General features: G+C 34.2%; 2 protein-coding genes across 3 annotated transcripts; both read left to right on the forward strand.

Annotated features, from left to right (window-relative positions):
- The first annotated feature begins 5,100 nt into the window (after window positions 1–5,100).
- LOC107420331 (protein OSB1, mitochondrial) lies at window positions 5,101–7,362 on the forward strand. 2 transcript variants are annotated; one of them, XM_048476580.2, is made up of 4 exons: window positions 5,101–5,534; window positions 5,844–5,946; window positions 6,375–6,450; window positions 6,762–7,362. In XM_048476580.2, the coding sequence occupies exons 1-4, from the start codon at window positions 5,197–5,199 to the stop codon at window positions 7,031–7,033; spliced, it is 789 nt and encodes a 262-aa protein (XP_048332537.1). In that variant the 5' UTR covers window positions 5,101–5,196; the 3' UTR covers window positions 7,034–7,362. The 2 variants fall into 2 exon arrangements, with proteins under 2 accessions (XP_048332537.1, XP_015884743.1); XM_016029257.4 differs by having other exon boundaries at window positions 5,102–5,534; window positions 5,844–5,982.
- A 4,493-nt stretch (window positions 7,363–11,855) lies between these two features.
- LOC107420340 (probable disease resistance protein At4g33300) lies at window positions 11,856–15,141 on the forward strand. The gene is made up of 5 exons (XM_016029276.4): window positions 11,856–12,704; window positions 12,827–13,215; window positions 13,357–13,712; window positions 13,844–14,049; window positions 14,147–15,141. The coding sequence occupies exons 1-5, from the start codon at window positions 12,005–12,007 to the stop codon at window positions 14,977–14,979; spliced, it is 2,484 nt and encodes an 827-aa protein (XP_015884762.1). The 5' UTR covers window positions 11,856–12,004; the 3' UTR covers window positions 14,980–15,141.
- Window positions 15,142–16,765: the final 1,624 nt, after the last annotated feature.

The raw sequence follows: 16,765 nt of genomic DNA on the forward strand, positions 1-16,765 counted from the left end.
AGCCATGAACGGGATACTGCAAAAGACAAAAGGGATTATAATCAAGTGATTAGCAAGTAATACTAATATTCATACAAATACTGCAAAAGTGTATAAATAATATTATTATGTTGGAATGTATATTTATATATATATATATATATATATATATATATATATATATATATATATATATATATATATATATATATATATATATTTGTACATATAAGTGGAAGAACTCATAAACTTACATCACGATGATCTAAGAGTTCAGTGGCCTTCTCAAATCTTGGCACTTGTGAAAAATGCCAATTAAGAATTCGAGGGAATGCCATGTCCGGCAACTTCTTTCCGAATGCTTGACCCAATGAAGGAATTGTCTCAAAACCCCAAATCTGTCAAACAATTAATTAGTAATGAATAAGTAACGAAATACACACCATAAATACAAGTGTAACAAACTTTAAATAATAGTGTAACAAACTTACCATGAAAGCCAAAGGAAACCCACAAAGACTATAACTCTTTGACTTGTTTAAAGCGATGGAATCTCTATGCTCAAAAGCACTCTTCAACGATCTAATGGTGGTAGTATACGATAAAGTACCCCATGGATAGTTATTGAAGTACTCTAAATCGTCCACCATCTCCAAGTGATTATGAGGTGCGGTGTCCATGCTTTCTTTGCCTAGAAGAACCGTCTCTAGGAAATATAATAAAGCCAACTTCAATCTATCATCGTTGGCTTCATCATTGTCTTGACACTGTGCAGTCATGAAAGCTTCAGTTATCTCCGAATTAGTGACCTTTCGCTTTCCGCCAAAATACGTGTCACTAATACGAGTAGAGATGTTAACCTGCCTATTGGGTTCGTAACCAAACCGGAGACTGTAATTATGGTGAAGTCTCTCTGTGTAAATCTAGCACCACGCCCTCCAAAATTGAATACCATAGAGTCCTTGTCGTCGCAAACACATTGCCTATACAGCATGCTGTTGACGATGTGGCCACTAAATTGTATCTCATTGGCCTTCAAAAAGTGGCCAAAACAGCTATCCTCAAACTTCTTTATTTGGGTTGGAGTCAGCTTGAACTTAATATCCGACACGGCTTTCCAGAAGTTCGATCTACAATTAACCTTTGCCCTCGATATCTCCGAGTCCCAAAACCTTCATTGGTAATCTGAATACATTTATCTGCAAATCAAATACAACAAAACATAACAGATGGAGGAAACGTTTTTTCCGACACGAGAAAAGCCTGAAGGACAATTTTTCCGTCTGGAGGAAAAGGTTTTCCGCCTGGAGGAAAACATTTCCTCCAGGAGGAAAACATTTTCCGCCTGGAGGAAATTTTTTCCTCCAGGAGTAAAAAAATTCCCGCCAGAAGAAAAAAAAGAGGAAATATTTTCCTCGGGTTGGAAAATTTTCCAGAACCAAAATAACATACACCTAACGGGATTTGTGCAACAATATAATGAAAATGGCTAAAGAATATTTTCAAACTAGCGCATAATACATTATACATTAGTAGTGTACATTATATATTGCTTCCTAAGGATAACCCATAGATATATATATTATGGTTTCACATTCAAACCTCCCATTAAATTCAAACAAAAACACAACTTCATAATAGTTTTAATTTCACATTTCACATTCTAACCATGCAACACAAACATTTCTGTCACACCAAATAACACAATATTATAAGCATAGCGCATAATGACAAGGTTCAAAATTGTAAAACTCATTCAATACAGCACAACTAAAGGTTTTCAGATAAGTTCGTTACATTAAAGCGAAATTAGTTTGCAAAATATTTTCTATGTTGTACAGAGAAGCAACTTACATTAATGGGGGACAAACCACCACCAATGCTTCTCTATCTATATATATATCTCTCTCTCTCTTTATCTATCTCTGTGAGTGTATGTGTAATTTTATCAGCTTGCACTTGTAACTCCACGATCGCAAATTTTGTGCTTCAATTTTTTGCTGAGTCCATCAGTTGCTCCTCCAATGCTGAAAGAAATAGAAAATCAATATTAGTAACCATGCAGCAATCAAATTTGTTCAAGCTGAAATGCAAGAAATCCAAACTTAAAAAGCTTCAAAACTCAACAATGACATCTCACCAAACACCCATCTAAAACCACATGCAAGGTTCCCATCGGATAGAGAAGCCAACAAAGAGTGATATTGATTTGTACCAACAAAATGGAAGCAATAATTTTTTTTCTTCTCTCAAACTTGAAAGTGAAAGGAGATTGATTTTCAAAATATCATCTAGCTTCTACACCTTTAAAAACCATGACATGTACAATGAACTTAGAAATGAGAGACTCCATCAAAACTTAACTGCAACAATGATCATAACTAATTTGATTGAAGTTCAAATTCTCAACACAAATCAACCAAAATTGTTCAAGTAATAGGAAGACTTATTTGTGTTGCATGCTCAAATAATGGTAGTTAATAAGCTAATAAAGTGGAAAGATGTAATCTGGTCAGCACATACAGTGATCCATGGTAATAAAAAGAACGAATATTTATAAGATAAGCACTGTCATTAAAATCATAATCATCAACCTCACTTTCACATAGGATTTCAAAAAAGGAAAAATCTCAATTTCACATAAATCGATGGTAACAACAATCAAGATAGTTTTCCAGTCAAATCATAGACCCCAAACTACATTTCCAGCAATTGGCATTGAAACCCTCCAGAATGCATGAATGGGTCCCAAATGGGACCTGTATGCACATACAATGCATATTTAGTCCACTGAATAAATGCAGAGACAAAGGAACCAGGGAAAAACAAAACAAGAATTGAAGAACTGAGAATAGCTGTGTCCAAGTAAAATAAAATAACCCTTTCGACAAAAAATGCCAGTGCTAAAAAATCACGCAGGCATAGATTGGTTAAGTAAATTTGAGTACCAAGTTTTATGCCAAGACACTAAAAAATTTATATAAGGGATCTATTATTCTTTTACCAACTTAAAAGAGATCACAAAATTCAAAGACTGTACAGGGAAAATTTTCAAAACCATTTCTTCCAAAATTCGGAAACAAGTTCAGACTTCAGACATCATAAGAATAATAAAAGAAGTTATAAACAACAATGGAATTCAAGCAACAAAGCCAACACAAAAGAATAAACTAATCAAGACAACTAAAATACCAAACAGTAATTAAATAAAACCTAAAAATTAACTGAAGAAAAAAATTTGCATTTGAAAAAGGTCTAAGATTGATACTTCTGAGAAAATGGGGCGCCAACATTTTATGAAGTCTAGATATCTGCTCCTCTTGATTGATATCCTTAAATTCTTCCTGAAACTCCTCCAGACTTCCAAACTGCAAGGCATAAATATCAATTACTGAATGTGGGAATTTATAAACATCAACTTTGATACCCATTTTAAGGTAACTTAAAATATCTGCCATTGCATTAGATGCTTAAGATACTAACCTTCCCAGCATCAAGGAAGTGCATGAGCATGAAAAGTTCATCAAGATTGTTCTGAAAGAATACCAAACAGGAGTCCATTCATAAGTTTGAACAAACAAATACCAATCATTTTATTTAAGTAAAGAAAAGAAAGGAGGTGATATATAATACTCAGAACAAGGAGGAAGATGATTCCCTTTTACCCCAAAAACACCCAGGAAATGCAGAGGAAAGAAAAGATACAACAGACATAACACCGCAAGCATTAACTGGCATAAAGTTCACATACCAAATAATGATAGCCAATGTGGAAAGATGTCCAAAGGACATTAACAATCATATGGCTGCATGCATTTAGATACCTAAAATTACGTAGTAAGAGAAATTTACAACTGAAAAGGAATTGATAACAAGAAGACAAAGTACACAACTTCTATCATCAGGAAGATAACTTGTAGCGATAAATTAGGGGTCAATTTTCCACATCACTGCAACCCATTTAACTTTGTCAGCCTAAGGCATTGGAACAAAGCCATACAAAATTCTAATTATGCAGTCCCAATTTGAATCTCAAAATAAAAAGGTTTTTTTAAACCCTACACAGAAGTAAGATAGCATGTCTCATCCAAACCCACATAAAATCTGCAAATAAGCTGACCATAGAATAAATCAGCAAGACAAGCAAAATTTTCAAGTTTCATTTCACCAAAATGCTCCAATACACTATTGGCATGTTTAAAGCATACATAGAAAATCATTAACAGTTCATCTTCATCTTATCCAAAATTTTCAAACCGAAGTGTCCACAAAACCACTAAATAGTTTATTGGACTTTACCATATGCAAACATTCTATGGACAGAGGAGCATTCTTCTGTCTCTGGTAGCTTTCAATCGAACGGCTCTTGCCGACACAACAATGGACGAGGACGATGCCGGCGAATGGGAGACGAATGTCGGTGAAAATGGTGGCCGGGATGGTAATTTTTGAAATGCCCTAGCTGCGTTTTTAAACGTTTTCAAAGGGAAAGTAAAAAAAACATTCTATGGACAGAGGTGCATTCTTCTGTCTCTGGTAGCTCTCAATCGAACCGCTCTTGCCGACACAACAATGGACGAGGACGATGCTGGCGAATGGGAGACGAATGTCGGTGAAAATGGTGGCCGGGATGGTAATTTTTGAAATGCCCTAGCTGCGTTTTCAAAGGGAAAGTAAAAAAAACAAAACCGAAACCAAAAAAAATAAAAGGCCTTTTGATAGAGAAAAGAACAAAAAAAAAAAAAAAAAGAAAAAATATAGATAAGGGTACTTTAGTTCAAACGGGTAAAATATTGGTTAGTTTTTTTTTAAAAAAAAAATTTTGCTATTTTTCTAAAATGCAATTGTAAAGTGGCTATTTATCGAAAAAACCCATATATATATATATATATATGTATATTTCAAAATGAACACAGTTGGCGATTCCATACAAAAGGCAGCCCATGATCGGCAGTAGTAGTTTGTCCGGTTAAAGGCCCAAAAGCTTTAGCCCCTAAAGCCCAAATTGAGTTCCAAATTCAGGGTTCCAAATTGACGGCCCCCCTTGTAAGAGCCTAAGCTGTGTCAGTTCAGTCCCGACTGTCAGATAAACCCCGCCAAATTCTCTCCCTCCCCCCCCCCCCCCCCCCTCTTTTTTTTTTTTTTTCAAATCCGTCGACAAATACGCAGTCGATCAAATTCACTGGGAATGTTCGAGAGCAAGATCATGACGAACCAATGAAGGCGGTTCGTCTTCTGACCCAAGTCAAGAAACCCAGTAGTTCATCACTCTTTGTGCGAAGCCTCGCCCCATTCTGTTCATCTTCGGCCACGAACCCTAGGTTTCGAAACTCATTCTCCGGCGAAGCCGACAGCGGTTGCACAGTCTATCAGCACGTCCTAAAGTTCCAACGTCCGACGACCATCGGTTGGCAGCAAGTTGCGAAGAACAACTCCGCTAGCTTTATTGGCACGGTGCTTCTTCCCCTCGATGTGATAAAAAGCAACAACAGTAAATTCGGCGTTCATACGTTGCTTGACGTTAGGACCTCCCCTCAATTGAGCCACGGCTTTAGGTCAGTTTTATTGGTATCATTACAATTTGAATCCGTGAATTCAGTTTGTTATTGTTAAAGCTTCGTATTTAATTTGAGGAATTAATCTTATTACATATTTTAATCATTTCACACTCTATTTCTCTTTAATAAGAGCTCATTTTTATTTACGCTTTCAAGGAATTTCTGAATATATTTATATATATTATATTTTTTTTATGCGTTTCTTTTGCCATTATTGCTTTATGTCTGTAGTGACGCGAATTGGGTTGCAAAGCGTGTTGCTAATGCAACAAACATAAAGTTAACATGAATAATTTTTTGGAACAGGATTCAAGTGCATATGTGGAATGAATTGGCGGAATTATGTGTCCAACATCTAAAACCGAATGATTTTATTTATGTCTCAGGGCGGATAGGCTCTTATGCAAAGGTCGATCGAAAGGGGAATCTCAGAATATATTACAGAGTGGGCATGCTTAATCTTTTTGGCCCCTTTTTTTTTTTTTGGTTTTTTCAGTCTCTTGCTGTCTTCCAATTCTTGTTTTGCGTGTGTACTGATATCAACATTTTTTTCCCATATCTAGATGGCTTTTTTTAACTTTGCTTAGGAATTGAATTGTTTCCTTTTTGTCTTCTGTTTTGAGCAGAGATGATCTGTTGTTATTTATTTTTATTTTCATTTATTTATTTTTAGGTCATACTTGCTAGTATTTCCCATGGCATGTGTTTATGGTGGTATGAGTTGGCTGACTATTTGCATGTATAAACTTGTTTATTATATTTTACCCTCCCTGATAAATATGGGTCGATTTATATATACTTCCTTATATAGTCGTTCAATTTTGATGTTCTCTTTAGGTAACAGCAGAAGAGTTGAATTATGTAAGGCAGACACATGATTTAACCTGCCAAAAGGGTTTTGAACCGCAATCTGGTAAAGTATTTTGCCTTGCCTATATCCACTCTCTGAAATATATATATATATATATATTTATATCTCTATATATATATACATATATGTTACAGTAATGAAAATCATTAATACACACAATCCCCAGGACTTTTACTGAGTCCAATTGACTGGCCTGAGTTGTTTGAAGTTGATCTAGGGATGACATATAATTGTTATAATGCAGTGGTAGACTTTTCTGTTTGATTTTCCAGTGCTTAATTTTCCATGTTTTTAGTATTTAGTTAATTTATTCCTTTTGTGGAATTGACTTATCTTGTTGAAATTAAATTCAGTTGAAACTGGTGTGGAGAAATATAGAGCACGTCTAAACTTGTGGCAAGTGTTCTTCACCAACCCACATGAATGGTGGGATAACAGGAAAGATAAAGTAAATCCAAAGCTTCCTGATTTTAAGCATAAGGACACTGGTGAAGCTCTCTGGCAAAAACCAGATGATCCTCCATGGATTAAGAAACAACTGCAATTGCTCGACTCAAAAATGGCAGAACAAGGCCAAGTAATACGTCATGGATCCCGCATCTCGAAGTGGGAGTATGATGAATAGAGATTCAGGGACAAGCATTTAGTAAGCCTTGTTGCAGGAAATGGCATTTTCCTTTGCTTCTACTGCATGTTTCATAAGGCAACTTAGCTTTGTACGGGATCTTTTTATCTTTTTCAGAATGATCAGCTTGAAGGACAAATGGTACGAGAAGTTTATTATGAGAGTTGATTTAAGCTTTAATAAGCTCTAGGCCAAGAATCAGAGCCACTGAAATACAGAAATTGTTGACCACCATTCTGGGTATTTAGATCTTTGTACAGCAGTCCCCAGGTTTTATTGTTGCCACTTGTAAACTAAATATCGAAATATAGAAACTGTGCATTATTACCTTTTGGATTGACTTCTGATAAATACTTTTGGAAAGCAATATATTAGGCACATAACATAATACATAACAAACAACAACATTATATTTAAATTAGAATTGTACATCCACGGTATTATACATGCATAATTGAAGTTCTTCTCTTTTCTTTTATTTATTTATTTATATTTTTTATTGTGGTTGTTGTCTGGTGGTAAAAAGTCTACTTCGAAGTGATCTGATGGGAGGAGATGTGAAAATGTGTTATTCATGTGCTTTGTGCCTCTGTGGGAACAGTAGGCCCCTAAAGCAAAAGTATGATAAAGACATAAAAATACCAAAGAAATCATTTTGCATACACCCTTTTTCAAATTTGAGCAAGAGCCTCTTTTATTGGGCTTGATATTCCCCCTTAAGCCGTTGCTATCTCTATGGGCTGGCTTATGCTATTGGTCTAGGTTTCGTTTACAAAACCCTTTTACATTCCAATTCAAAAAAAAAAAAACCTTTTATATTCCCCCCAAAAAAAAAAAAAAAGACGATGCATTATTATGTACAATTTTAACAAAAATTGTCCTCGAAATTAGAAAATATATTTGCTTGGACAGTTAATTTTTTTAATGAATTGCTTGGACAGTTAATGGTTATATGATTGTTGTACTATTCCTTTTTCTACCTAACAAATTTTTGGATTACCTAAAAATTGATAAATTATTTTGGAGTGTGAATGTAAAGATGCTTTATTTTTTACTTAAAAAGTATTTTAGTGAATTATTTAAAGTTACAAGTTGCAAACCCTATCAGAAGGCATTGATAGGATAACCGCATATTCCATGCTCAGATAAGGAACTTTTTGAAATCAACGTCGCTATTGTTGACAGGGAAAACGTCTGTTCAGGTCTCTGCCAGCAATTGAACCTTTTGCTCTGGAAACAGTCATGCATTTAATGGAAGGCACTGGGTAGAATTCTAAAAGTGGTACAGTCTTCTATTTTGGTAAGGGATGGGCAAAATCGAATCCAATCCGTTTAATCTGTCCAATCCAATCCATTTTTAATGGTTTGGATTGGATTTTTATATCAATTGGATTAGATTGTATTCAAAATATTATAAATTGTATAGATTTGATTGGTTATGGATTGGAAATATAAATCCAATCCAATCCAAATAATATATTATATAACTAAAAAATTATATATTTTTTATTTTTTTCATTTTTATATATTAATTTTAGAGTATTTTTTTCATTTTTATATATTAATTTTAGAGTATTTTTTTCATTTTCATATATTAATTTTTAAATTTTTTTTCCATTTTTATATATTGATTTTTAATATATATATATATATATATATATATATTTTTTTTTACATTCCCATATTCCAAATCTCAAATCAAATTATAAGTTGTAACCTAAACTAAACATTTACCTTTGTTGCCGCCCACCACCAGTCCATCACCATCACCATAATATATATATATTTTTTTTTACATCCCCATCATATATATATATATATATCTACATATATTATATCCAATTGTTACTTATATATATATATAAATGTTTAAATATAATTTATTACTAATTTTATTGTTTTGATCTTTGTAGAGCTTACAAAATCAACTAAAATTAGTGAACCTATCAATGTTGATTGATTTATAATTTACCAAAGTTTTAAGGTTAAGAAAAAAAAAGGAATTATGCATTGATTCTTGAGTGAATGAATTTTGACGAATGTATTATTTTACATTATTTGTTCTAACAATTTTAATTTGATTTTATAAGAGTAAGATGATGACATTAATGTTTGTTATTTAATAAATGCATGATGTGTATCATTTGCTATATTTTCTTCTTTATTTTCCATTTTAAACTATGTTGTATTATTCTAATTGTATTTTATGCTTTAATAATTATAATTTATTATTTATATTTTAAATTTGGAAAATTTTTTATTTGTATTATATATTTATAAATTAGTAAGTTTCAAACCGATCAATCAATCCAAACCAAATCGATCATAAATGATTTGATTTGGTTTGGTTTTAATATTTTAATAGTTTAGTTTGGATTATAAATTAAAAAAATCGATATGTATGGATTGAATTGTATTTCGATTCAAAACCGAACCAATCCAATACATGCCCACCCCTAATTTTGATCTTTAATGTTAAATATCTCCTCAATTGTAGATTGTTTTTCTTCAGGCATTGATTACATACATCAATAATTGTACTTTTTCATTGCTTTAGCTCTTTTTCTCTTTTTCTTTTTTTCCTTTCAAATTTCACTTTTTTCTATTTCTTACGGTACTTACAAGCCCCCCCAAAAAAAAAAAAGCAGGGAGCAAAGAAAGATTTTTGGAGTCGGTGCATATTGTATTATTCCATTCCTAAATTATATAATTAACAACTTTTTGACTGAAGATGCAAATGTGCACACCTCTACTAATTTATATTCTTTTAGTGGGTCTACGGATGGGAGCTTTGCAATACCATCATGAAGCGTGCTAGCCCGAGTCAATGTTATCTTCCATTGACCATAAAGATAATTTGGACTTCCTCGCACAAATTATTTTTGAAGAAATCCCCAGCTTACACTGTATAACTATATATTTATTTATCTTTTCAATTTCACCGCCTACCATGGAGTTTGAGTACACGTGATCGATCCTCTTTTGCCTATTCACTATCTTCAATTCCTTAATATATAGATATATATATATATATATATTCTTTTTTTATTAGACAAAAAGGGATGAATATTCTGGAAATCACTTGCAAGATGGGCACTTTAGTGAGAGATTACGTAGAAGCACTTGAGATTCACTGAGATCAGAACGTGATACTGTTTTTATGATCACTTGTTGATTAAACTTGTTGACTGACTATTTGGTGAAAAAGTTCGGATTTAACGAGGAATTTTGTTGTGACATTTTACACCCCTCTATGAATATGCGTACGGTCAATTATTCTTCTTTATCTTAATTGCCCTAATACCTAATCGATTTTCCTTAATTTCTGCTCGTTATCAAGTAAGAAAAAAATGCATCAACTATGGTCTTAATTTCCTTCCAATTGAATTCTTCTACGTCATGATTATTGCATACGTATACATTAGCTTTTATGCATCAATTCTGGTCTTAATTTTCTTCCAATTGGATTTTTCTACCTCATGATAATGACATACATATATATTAGTCTTTATTTATTTATTTTTTTTGTTAATAATATTTTATTTTGAGAAATACATACTATAATCTTGTAGAAACGGAATTTATAGTTTTATATGTTTGGCTAAAATTAGAGTTTTATATGTTTACATGCCTACATAACAATTATCATTTGATCAGAAAAGCTTTACCAAAAATAAATAATAATTAAAAGCAATCAATTAATTATAATATCATATGAGAGTGACGTCCACTTCTTAAAACTAAAACTTAAAGAAAAAAGGTTAGAATAGTAGAAATTCTATAGTGAGATGGTCAGTATGAAAATTATAGTATTAGTGATGGTTTTTCATAGTATTAACGACGGTTTTTTAAAAAATCGTTATCAATACTATGAAAAACTATCATTAATACTGTGGTTTGTATGAGAACCATCCGCACTATAGATTGACTAGTTATAATAGATTTCTAAATTTAAAAGTGACGGCGTATGTCCAATGGTTTTACTGCAATTTCTATCATAATTCGATCAAAAGGAAGCAGGATTCTGATATTGATATTAAAATATATATATATATATATATATTAATTTATATAATATTTTTTGGGTTGGTTTGAATTTACAGAATGCCCATGGTTCAAGGAGACCAACAAAAGATAAAAACGAGGCAAAATACCGGGATTGGGAAGGACATTTTTGGTTGTGTGACAAATATAACCACCAACCCTACTTCAACCTAGAGGTGACAATCTAGATCATGATACGACGACATGATTCGAAAACGATACGGAATAAATAGGTTTGGATTTATTATAAATGAGTTTCGGTCATAATCGGGTCAACCCGTTTAACACGATTACTAATCGTGTTATTTTCGTGTTGATCCATTTAATTCGAAATTGATCCGTTATGATCCATTTATTAAACGTGTCAATTTTAATCCGACACGATTATATACCTATTACAATTCATTTAAATTATAATTTTATCTATAATATAATATTTAATAACTAAAAAATATTATAAATTAAAAACTTTATAAAAACAATTTTCTATTATTAATTTTTTAAAAATAAAAAATAAATTTTTAATAAAACAAAAAAAAATAGATTAATTTTTAGATTAATAGGTTAATTTTCAGATTAATGGGTCAATTTCAGATTAACAGATTAATAGGTTAATATGATCCATTAAAATAATTATATTAAACAAATTGTATCATATTGACCTAATTTATAGACGAATCAAAATAATATTTTAGATACCTGATATCATTAATAAATGGATAGTATTAAAATTAGATATTTTTGATATGATTATTAAACACGACCGTAAACACTGATTACCAGATCTACTTCAACCCCTTGGGTCCATGAGCAGTATCATATCCAATTTTTTCTTACTCAAAAACAGAGAGCTCAACTTCACCCGCCACTTTACACTACCATCCATTTCCAAAACCACCAAACGGTGACGTCACGACTGACGAGGCAATGGCGGTTACAGATTTATTCGCCGGCGAGATAGCGACGGAGCTCCTGAAGACTCTGGTAAGCATATCCCGAAAGTCATGCGGATGCAAAGCAAGCGCCGAGCAGCTAATCAAGTACATCCAACAGTTCATCCCTATCATCCAAGAGATCAAGTACTCCGGCGTAGAGCTCCCGGCGGACCGTCAATTCCAGCTCGACCGCTTCTCCGAGACTCTCCAGTACGGCCAGGAGCTCTGCCAGAAGGTTCTGAACTCCAATCGCTGGAACTTCTACAAGAACCTCCAGCTCGCTCGCAAGATGGAGAAGCTCGAGAAGACCGTTTCCAGGTTCATACAGGGGCCGCTGCAGGCTAACCTCTTGGCCGACGTCCACCATATCAGGTTCGAGACCACCGAACGGTTCGATCGCCTCGAGGGATATAATCGGAGGCTGGAACAGCGGCTAGGCGAGTTAAAGATCGGTGTTGGCGGAGGGTACGGCGGCGGTTGGATGGAGGAGGCGGTGAAGAAAGCCGAGGAGGAGGACCTGATGAAGCAGGAGTTGGGAAGTTTGGTGAGGTTTGGCTTGGATACGGGGAAGAAGAAGGTGAAGGAGATGGTTATTGGGAGAGAGGATTTACGAGTCGTTGGGATCTGTGGGATCGGTGGTTCTGGTAAAACCACCCTCGCTAGAGAGTTTTGCAGGGATGAACAGGTTCGAAGTAAGTAATATCGTTCACTTTTTTTTTTTTTTTTTTTTTCTTTTTTTTAAAAAAATATAGTTTCTTTTTTGGGATTATCAACCTTTGCTTGTAACTGACTCTGTTATGTCCTCAAATATTAGGTTATTTTGGCGACAGAATTCTGTTCTTGACGGTATCGCAGTCTCCTAATGTGGATCAATTGAAGGCGAAAATTTGGGGATTCATCATGGGGAATGAAAATTTAAGCCCTACTTCTGTGATTCCTCAATTTATGCCACGGTTGGATTGGAAAGTTAGAACACCAAAACTGGTGGTTCTGGATGATGTGTGGTCGCTTCAGGTGCTTGAAAGGCTAATCACACCCGGTTGCAAAATCCTTGTTGTTTCCCGATCCAAATTCCCAACGGTTCTCAACGCTACCTATGAAGTTGAGCTGTTGAGAGACGATGAAGCTCTTTCACTCTTTTGCCACTCTGCTTTTGGACAGAAATCCATGCCCCCATCTGCCAACGAGAATTTAGTCAAGCAGGTAATTAAAGATTCAAGAACCGCCTCTCTTTCTCTCCCAAATAGGTTCTGAATATATAAATAGTAACTTCGATTTGAATGGTGCTGATAAAAATGTTTTTTTTTTTTTTTTTTTTTTTTTTTTTTTCCCTTCCCTTCCCAGATTGTGAACGAGTGCAAAGGACTTCCTCTAGCTCTTAAAGTAATTGGGGCCTCTCTACGGGACCAGACAGAAATGTTCTGGGCAAGTGCGAAGAATAGGTTGTCACGTGGGGAACCCATTTGCGAGTCCCATGAGAACAATCTGCTTGAACGGATGGCAGCCAGTGTTACCTGCTTGCCTAAGAAAGTTAGAGAATGCTTCTTGGATTTGGGTGCGTTTCCCGAGGACAAGAAGATTCCTCTTGATGTTCTTATCAATATGTGGGTTGAAATCCATGATATAGATGAGGAGGAAGCTTTTGCCATTCTGGTCGAGCTTTCCAACAAAAATCTTGTTACCCTGGTAAAAGATGCAAGGTAATTTATATTTGTTAGATATATAGTTGAACTTATGATATCTTGTTTTGCTGCTTTTGAAACTTTTTTGTGTCCTTTACTTTAGTATATATTTGTGTTTTTAAAACGTTTTGATTTGGTGATCTTTGCAGAGATGGTGACATTTATACTAGCTATTATGACATCTCTGTTACTCAGCACGATGTCCTGAGGGACCTTGCTCTTCATTTGAGCAATCATGGTAACATTAACGAACGCCGGCGATTACTCATGCCGAGAAGAGAATCGTGCCTTCCAAAAGAATGGGAGAGGAATTCAGATGAGCCATTTAATGCCCAGATTGTATCAATTCATACAGGTATTAACGATCATTTAGTAAACTACCAAATCATGTATGAATCACATTTTTTTTTTTTAAGCATTATGCTCACATTCACAATCGCTTTGCAATATAGGTGAAATGAATGACATGGACTGGTTGGACATGAGGTTTCCAAAGGCTGAAGTGCTCATTTTGAACTTTGCCTCCGGCAAATTCTTTTTGCCCCACTTCATGAATAACATGCCAAAGCTTAGGGCATTGATTGTTATCAACTACAGTTCAAAAAATGCGACCCTATACAATTCAGAGGTTTTCTCAAGTTTGGTGAACTTGAGAAGCTTCTGGCTTGAGAAAGTGTCCGTCCCTCAATTATCAAATGCTACCGTCCCCCTAAAGCATTTGAGGAAATTGTCTCTAGTCCTCTGCAGGATTAATAAAAGCCTTGACCAATCAGTGGTAAACCTTCCTTATACCTTGCCCTCTCTCGTAGAACTCACAATTGATCACTGTGTTGATTTATTTGAGCTTCCTTCAAGCATCTGTGGGATGCATTCTCTCAAGAGTTTGAGTATTACCAACTGCCACGGTCTACGACACTTACCAGCTGATTTGGGCAACCTTAAATCACTACAAATCCTCAGATTATATGCATGCCCATCTCTGAAGTCGCTTCCTTCAGGCATTTGCGAGCTGCTTTGGTTGAAATACCTTGACATCTCTCAGTGTGTAAATCTGTCATGTCTTCCCATGGATATTGGTAAAATGGCAACTTTGGAAAAGATTAACATGAGGGAGTGTTCAGAGATGAGGATTTTACCAAAGTCTGCAGTGTCATTGAAGTCTCTACGCCATGTAATTTGCGACGAAGAGATTTCTTGTCTGTGGAAAGATGTGGAGGCGGCATTGCCAAATCTTCACGTTCTGGTTGCAGAGAACTATTTCACTCTGGACTGGCTTGATGAGTGACAAGAATTTTAGGGTTGTCACAACTTTTGTAGCTTATAAGTGTAAGTAGTAACTAATAAGAAAAGCTCTCCGTTTGTCTTTCTCTTCTAAATGGAGTTCAGGGTTTTGAGTAGGATGAAATTGTAAAAAGAGAAAGAAATCAATCTGACCTTTCAGCTAAAACTCCTAGCGGATTTCCCAAACCAGCAACCGGTTTGATGGAATGTCTATGAAGTGCGTTCATAAGGTGGTCTTGAATCCCTTGTAAATTACTACAAATCTTGCAATTGCGTTTTTCGTTCACGAAAGTTTTAATTTCAGCAATGACGGTGAAAGTCATAATTAGCGATATATTATTACTTTTGAAGTTGGGCTGTCCCATACACCAGAACATGTCTAGCTCAATCTGAGCATCTAAAAGTTTGAACTTTTATAGGATACAAAGCACCCAACAAAACACACAAAATTCTTTGTCAAAGAAGACTTCTAAATTCTCTTTTTACGACTTTACAGGAGAAAAAGATGGTAGTATTTTTATTACCACCTACAAATGAGGAGGGCAATGAGTTCACCAACTTCAAATGCAACTTGAAAATGAATAAAAAAAAAAAAACATTTCTTTTTTTTTTATTATTTTTTTATAAAATGAAAAAGTTAAGACATGGGAATTTGGAACATTGGATGCTGATCAAACCGGATTGGGGGACCCACCCATGGGTATTCATTATCAAAGACGTGAGCTTGGGGTTGGTTGTCTTAAAATTGTTGCTTGCTACCTCTATTATCTAAAAATGAATATATCTAATTTCCTTTCCTTAAAAAAAAAAAAAAAAAAAGTAAGCATAACGCGGTGGAGTTAGTGAAAGAAAGCGTGTGGGACCCCCTTTTTGCAGGGTTTTTGTATTACAAATATCCCTCATCCCTTAGCGGGAAAAATTTCTAATACTCACTTAGCAGGGAGTGCGCAAAATACCTTTTTTATATCTATGACATCTGTTTCGTTTTCCACATTTATCAGAGAGTTGTGTAAATGTGGAAAACTTGCTTCGCTTCTTCACTCCGTTACTTCACTTCAAAGTTTCTGTCTCCTTTTAATTATTTTTTTATTTTCCTTTTGTTTTCTCTTTCACTGCCGTACAACCCTATCTCTTTCTCTTTCTTCATCTCCATCTCTCTCCCTGCTTATACTTCAATATTTTACCTAAATAAATATTATCAGAGATGTCCAAGCCATGATGTTAAAAATTACTGTAGTAGTTATTGCTTCTCTCTCACAGTAAGAAATTATGCATTCGATCTCAATTGAATCCTACTTTTTTTCTCTTTCTCTTTTTCTATAGGATCGTTAGGTGTCATTGCCTCGTTTGTATTTCCTAAATAATAATGTCTTTGCCAATCTGCTTCACCTTTTCTTCCACCATTATTTCATTTAAGTACACTATTTTTAATTTTTTTACCTAATTTTTTTTTTTTAATAATAGAGATTTCTAGTTGTTAATTTCGTGGTCTTCTTTATTTCTTTATAGTTATTTTGTACTTTTTTTTTTGGTGTAACTTACAGCTTTGCAAATAGATTAGCCATAGATTTCGGTTGTCCTTTTCTTCCTTGCCATATTTTATCAAATGTAGTAAAATCTTGCAATATCCTTTTATTAAGTTAAAAAAAAGAAGGCATTTGAATAATAATAAGGCTACAACCAACTAAAAAAAAAAATCCAATTGTATTATATATAAACTTCTTTTCCAAATTAAATTAATTATTCAAAATAAAAGTAAAGAGGAATCAAAAGCATTATCACAGAAAGGT

Source organism: Ziziphus jujuba, chromosome 5 (assembly GCF_031755915.1).
Source record: "Ziziphus jujuba cultivar Dongzao chromosome 5, ASM3175591v1".
Classification (NCBI taxonomy): domain Eukaryota; kingdom Viridiplantae; phylum Streptophyta; class Magnoliopsida; order Rosales; family Rhamnaceae; genus Ziziphus; species Ziziphus jujuba.